This window comes from Gracilinanus agilis, chromosome 4 (genome assembly GCF_016433145.1).
Source record: "Gracilinanus agilis isolate LMUSP501 chromosome 4, AgileGrace, whole genome shotgun sequence".
In the NCBI taxonomy this organism is placed as follows: domain Eukaryota; kingdom Metazoa; phylum Chordata; class Mammalia; order Didelphimorphia; family Didelphidae; genus Gracilinanus; species Gracilinanus agilis.
The window spans coordinates 31311999-31318620 of NC_058133.1; the positions used below are offsets into that span (position 1 = coordinate 31311999).

Here is a 6622-nt window from a genome sequence, read left to right on the forward strand (position 1 = left end):
CCTTTCTTTCTTCTTTCTTTCTTTCTTTCTTTCTTTCTTTCTTTCTTTCTTTCTTTCTTTCTTTCTTTCTTTCTTTCTTTCTTTCTTTTTCTTTTCCTTCCCTCAAACAATAAATAAGAAACCATTTCCCTTCACATCTGGAATTCGAGTTTTTTTTTTTAAGGTCTCCCTCCCCCCTCCCAATTCACCACCCACCCATAACCTCATCCATTGTGGCCCCAAGGAGGAGCTCAGATTGGGAAGAGAATTGAATTACAGATGTGTTTGGCAGGATCTCAAGAAGACAGGGAAGCAATACCACTTCATTCTCTCTCACCTCACATGTTCAATCAGATGTCCAATCGTGCCTGTGACTACATCCACAATATTTCCAAAATTTGATCCCTTCTCTCCACTAGAACATTGACTATCTCATTTTAAGACCTCATCATCTCTGTCCTGCACTATTGCAATAGTCTATTAATTGATCTTCAAGCCTCAAGGATCTTCTCTCTCCAATCCATTGTCCACACAGCTGCAAAGTGATTTCTTTGTGTAGATCTAAGCACGTCATTTCCCTACTCAGTAAATACAATTAGCTCCATTTGCCTTCAGCATAAAATATAAACGCCTTTGTGTGACTTTTAACTTTTTAAAATATAAACCTTTATCTTCTGTCACAGAGTCAGTATTGATGGTTCCAAGGCAAGAGTGGTAAGGGCTAGGAAAATGGGATTAAGTGATTTGCCCAGGGTTATACAGCTAGGAAATATCTGAGGCTAGATTTGAACCCAGGAGCTCCCATCTCTAGGCATGGGTCTCTATCCAATGAGCCACCTAGCTACTCCTTTCATGTAACTTTTAAAGCCCTTCCTACACTCCACAATCCAGCCAGACCTGCCTTTTTGCTGTTCTGCACACACGCCATGCCATAGCTCATCTTTGTGCATTGGCACAGACCATTTTCCTTCATGCCAGGAACGCATGTAAAAACAATTTTTGACAATTGTTTTCTGACATTTTGAGATTCAGATTCTCTCCTTTTCTTTCTCATCCTCTCTCTGAGGTAGTAAATAGTTTGAAAAAGGTTATATCAGTGATTTCATGAAATACATATTTCCATATTCCCCATGTCGTCATAGAATACACATATCACATATACAATAAAAAACTCTTGAAGGCATAAAATAAAGGATTACATGCTTTGATCTGCAATCAGATTCTAACAGTTCCTTCTTTGGCTGTGGACAGCATTTTTTTATCATAAATTCCTTGAGGATTATCTTGGATTCTTGCCTTATTGATAATAGTTTAGTTCTCTGTAGTTGATCATCAAACCATATTTCTGTTACTGCTACAATACATTGTTCTCCTGGTTCTGCTCATTTCACTTTGTATCAGTTCATACAAGTCTTCCCGAGTTTTTCTGAATTCATCCTGTTCATGATTTCTTATGACTCAAAAGTTTTCCATTACAACAATATGCCACACTTTGTTCAGCCATTTCCAATTGATGTATGTGTGTATATGTGTTTTCTAACAGGGAACCTGTGACCACAGTCATGTCTGTTGGAGGCAAATCAGATGGGAACTTGGCAGGGGTGGATGGAAGGTATTCATCAATGGCTTTGAGTTTCAGGTAAGCCTGTCCTAAGCTTCCCACTCTGAGTGAGATCCCACCCTGACCATAACTATGATCCTGACTCTGGCCCTGATCTTAACCCTGATTTAGATGGTGACTTGGATCCCACAGGGTCTTTGAAGAAAAATGTCAGTGGAGAGACATCCTTGCCATGGACAAGGGAGGGAGTGAATACTTTCACTCATCTTTCCCAGCAGGCTCAGTTTCCCTTTTATTAGTGTCAGGTGGTTTGACCAGCATGCCCAAGAAAAGGGCTACTTTGTGGTCTCAGGAGGGGGAAAAGTCTATTTAATTAGATTGTCAGAGACAGGATTGGAACTCAGGTCTTTCCCAAACTATCAAAGTCTAGCCTTTTTTCCCCCTACTGTACCAGCTCATTGCCTCAGAGAGGAATGCTTTGAGGAGGATAGAGGGTCAGTTGAAAGAATGGGGGCTAAGAGAAGGGATAAACATTTATTGTGGGGGAGAGTGGTTAGTGAGGGGATAGAGCTTCAGGAAGGAAGTGAAAGCTCAGTGTTGGAAAGGGAATCTTGTAAAGAGGTGGGGGCTTCGAGAGAGGATGGCTATTTCCCAAGGTATATGCTTAAGCAAACAGACTAACCTCAAGCTTCAGAAACTCAACCAATCTGACAAAATCATGCTACCTTTGCCTTTTTTTTTTAAAAAAACTCTTACCTTTTGTCTTAGAATCTGTACTAAGTATTGGTTTCAAGGCAGAAGAGCAGTAAGACCCGGTGATTGAGGTTAAGTGACTTGCCCAGGGTCACACAGCTAGGAAAGGTTTGAGGTCACAATGGAATCCAGGACCCCCCCATCTCCAGGTCTGTGTCTCTATCCACTGAGCCCCTGGCTACCCCTTACCCTAGCTTTTAATCTGCTTGGTTTGGAAAGGGCTGGACAGTGGGGAGATAGAGGTGGAGAGAATAAAGTGCCTGGAATCCTGGCTGAAGAATCAAAGGATTTGAGTCCATTTCTGACTTCTATTGACTCACTGAACTGTATGATCTTGGGCAAATTCTTTCCCCTTTATGGGCCTCAGTTTCTCCCTCTGTCAAATGGAGGGGGGTTAGGCAGCATGTTTTCCAAAGCCACTTTCAGCTCTGCCATTCTCTGAATTTGACAGAGGCCACAACTGCATTTGCAGGGTGGAGGGGGCTAGGGCAGGAGCTGGGACAGTGTGCAATGTCCCTGGGACGGAGTGAATGTAATATAGCTGTTTGGTCTTTGTCCTTTCAGGTCCAGTGAACACAAAAATGCCTATGAGAATGAGAATGTGATGGAAGATATCCCAAGAGTCCGTAGCACACCTATGTGACCTTCCCGTCTCATCTCCCCACCCCTCCCCGGCTGCCATCCTAGGCAGACTTTACCACCTCTGAAGGCTTCCTGGGAACTTCTTGAATTATAATCACATTGAATTATAGCCATGTAATCAACAATCAGGGAGTACCCTGGTTATCCTCATTGCTCCCTTCTCAAATATTGCATATTTTTGTGCTTCATCTGTAATCATGAGTCACCCTACCTCTATTCATACCCTCTTACCCCATCTCCCTTGTCAGGGTTTCATTTTGGGACCAGAGTCAGGGCTCAGGTTGGGACTAGCCTTAGGGATCAATCTGGAGCTGGGAAATAGGACTGGTACACAGACAGATGTCTTGGTCTGGGATCCTTCTAAGACTTTGGTCTCTACAATGCTGAGCTCTGGTCAAGTGAGGTTAAGTTGGGTCCCATATAATAATGTCCCTTCCCTTGAAAGCTTTTATTTCTGTGAAATAAAGACATTTTGTACTTGTTGTCCTCAATGGCTCTGAGCAATATTCTGCAAACATTCCCTGTCTACTCCTGTACCCTTTGTACCCCACATCCCTACCCCTACTGTGTGCACACATGTAAAATTATAAAAGAATCCTTAAATATTTGAACTGGAAAATTCTGAAATCCAAAAGCTTCTCAGAGGTCATTGCAGCCTTTCTCTTGCCTTTTAGTAGAGTCAGCCTAGTTAGCAGAAAGGGTCAGCTGAAGCTGTTTCACAAAAAAAAAAAAGATTAGTCAATTCCTAGTTTGCACCAACTCCCAGAGTCCTGCTAAGGCCTCTCTAGTTTGAACTCTCCTTGAATAGATAGATGCCTTTTCTTGAAGGCCTCCAGAGAAGAAGGAAAGTACTATGCCTTGGGAGTGGGGGCTGGCCCCTCCAATTTTATTACAGCTCTGATGGTTAGGAAGTTGTCCTTATGTTGAGGCTGAATGGCCTGTCTGCTGCATTCCCTCACTGTTCCCATATCAATCCTCCCAGGCCAAGCAGAAGAAGGCTAGTATGTCCCTTTTACAACAGACCTTAAAGTATTTGAAGACAGCTTTCATTTTTCTTCCACCTGTCTTATTTGAATTTTGAATTCTTTTTTGAGTTCTTCCAGCACTTCCATTTTTCTTTGAAGTTTTGCAAGTGGTTGCTTTGATCTCACGGTCCCCTATTAACTTTGCTTTGCTCTTTGTCTCCATAGGAATTTTGTGGGGTTAGGTGTATTGATGTTTGCTCATTTTCCCAGCCTTTTTTTTTTTTTTTGCCTATGGACTGGGAATTCTGAAAGCTGGTGAATCTGTCTCCCCTGCTGCTGCCTTGCAAGGGTCGTTGTGAGCAATTTTGCCTTGGGGTTAGCTTTTCACTACAGCACAGGCTTAAAAGGGCCAAGTGCCATGGACTTCCGGGCCTCACTATGGGCTGGTGCCAGGGCCTAGGACTTCAAGGGGTGTGTCTGGGGTGCTCTATTTTTCTGTTTCCTGGGATCCTGAAGTTGGCTTATGTCCATGTTCGGAACCTGGAGCAGTAGGAGGGGGTAGGTTGTTGGCTAGCATTCCTCTGTGTGCAGTTTTGCTTCTGGTACCCCCTTATCACATGAAAATCAACATTCTCTGCCTACCTTTCAAATTGTATTCAGCAGGAGAATCCCCTTTATCCAACTTGATGTTTTTGACTTTTTGACTCTTGTCATTTTGAGGGATTTTTATTTTTATATTTTTTTTGGGGGGGAAATTCATCTAATTAATTAATTTAGAATATTTTTCCATGGTTACATGATTCATGTTCTTTCCCTCCCTTCCTATAGCCGATGCACAGTTCCACTGGTTTTTACATGTGCCATTGATCAAGACCTATTTCCATATTATTAATGTTTGCATTAGGGTGATTGCTTAGTGTCTACATCTCCAATCATATCCCCACTAACTCATGTGATCAAGCAGTTGTTTTTCTTCTGTGTTTCTGCTCCCACAGTTCTTTCTCATAAGTCCCTCAGAATTGTCCTGGATCATTGCACTGCTGCTAGTAGAGAAGTCTATTACATTTGATTGTGCCACAGTGTATCAGTCTCTGTGTATAAGGTCTTCTGGCTCTGCTCCTTTCACTCTGCATCAATTCCTGGTGGTCTTTCTAAGTTCACATGGAATTCCTCCAGTTCATTATTCCTTTGAATACAATAGTATTCCATCACCATCAGATACCACAATTTGTTCAGCCATTCCCCAATTGGAGGGCATCCTGGTTTGGAAGGACTATCAGAATGGCTTCAGCTTTTGATGCTACTAAGCTGCCATCTTGGCTCTGCCCCCCTCTCATTCATTGTCTGAATCATCAGGCATTGGGAACCCTGAATATGGAACACAACCCCTGCATCCCAAGTCAATGCACATCATTGACTGATCATAATTTAGAGTGCTTAAATATGGCAGTCACAAAGGAAATAAGGAAGCAAGCATTAATTATGCACCTACTATATGTGTCAGGAACTCTGCTAAGCACTTAATATTATCTCATTTGATTCTCACAATAACCCTGGGAAGTAGATGCCATAATTGTCCTCATTTTATAGATGAGGAAAATGAAGCAGATAAAGGTCAGACAGTTTGCCCAGGGTCACACAGCTAGTAATTTTTTGAGGCAGGATTCGAACATCCGCTTGATGACTATGCCCATCCTTTCCTCTGAAACACTGGTCCCTCTTCATGAACAGCCTTTATTGCCAGTCTTAATCTAGGTGGAGTTTAGAACTCTTGACACCTTTTTGATGGGACTGTCATTTTTTAATTAATATTGGAAAAATCACTGATTCTATGGTCAAAATATCTGGCTTCAAACATCCCCTTCTTCTGATATTTATTACCTCTGGTACCTTTAGCTAGTCATTGACATGGGCACTGTGCAAGAGCCTCAGTTCCCTCAACTAAATCTTTGACTATATTTTCCTCTAAGGCCCCTTCAGGCTTGAGATCTTTGATCTAAAGATCCATTATAGCCATTGCTTCCATATTCATATGATTCTTAACACACACACACACACACACAGATCTGGGTTGGCTGATAAGTTCTCTACACACATGCATTGAGCTCCAGAGTTTCTGTTTGTGTCTTCAGAATTTTGTTCTTGAGAACACCCCACCTCTTTTTGGCTTACTCTTCATGGGTGGATTACCCAATTGGATTTAATGAATATTGAAAGAGAAGTCTCATTTCAATAACCCTTTAGATTTTTAAAGGCATCTCCTCATCCAACGTCTATAAGGTAGGGAATGCAAGTGTTATTATATTCAGTTTGAAAATGAGGAATTCTGTAGCCCTGGCTTTGTCCAAACCTTCTAGGGGCAGTGAGATGAGACTTGGGAGAAGGAATTGACTTGCTGGATGTGCAGCTGCCCAGATTCCCAAATCTTTCCTTCAACCCTGACTTTGCAAGAAGGCTGGGGGTGGTAAAAGGAGAAAGAAGCCATGGGAAAATGGGAGATGCTATTCCTTCCAGCCACTCACCCCTGCTCCAGCTAAACAGGGATATCTCGGGGCAGGTACAAACTTGATGTTTCATGTCTGCCTCTTGTTTTCCATTTTATTTCTTAATTTGCTTATCACAAAATGCACTGTCTAGCGATTCTGCACCTGCTTGATTGGGATGTAGATAAAATGAGATGGCACACGTGAGGCACCTTTCAGGTTGTTATTAGTACATGCAT

At 42.2% G+C, this 6622-nt stretch overlaps 1 protein-coding gene across 1 annotated transcript in view; it reads left to right on the forward strand.

The window, feature by feature from the left end:
- PDZK1IP1 (PDZK1 interacting protein 1) overlaps window positions 1-3426 on the forward strand; it is a 16795-nt gene extending 13369 nt beyond the window's left edge. The window contains exons 3-4 of the mRNA XM_044672573.1: window positions 1523-1618; window positions 2858-3426. Coding sequence (XP_044528508.1) covers window positions 1523-1618; window positions 2858-2936 — 175 coding nt within the window. The 3' untranslated portion in view covers window positions 2937-3426. The remainder of the gene's footprint in view (window positions 1-1522; window positions 1619-2857) is intronic.
- Window positions 3427-6622: the final 3196 nt, after the last annotated feature.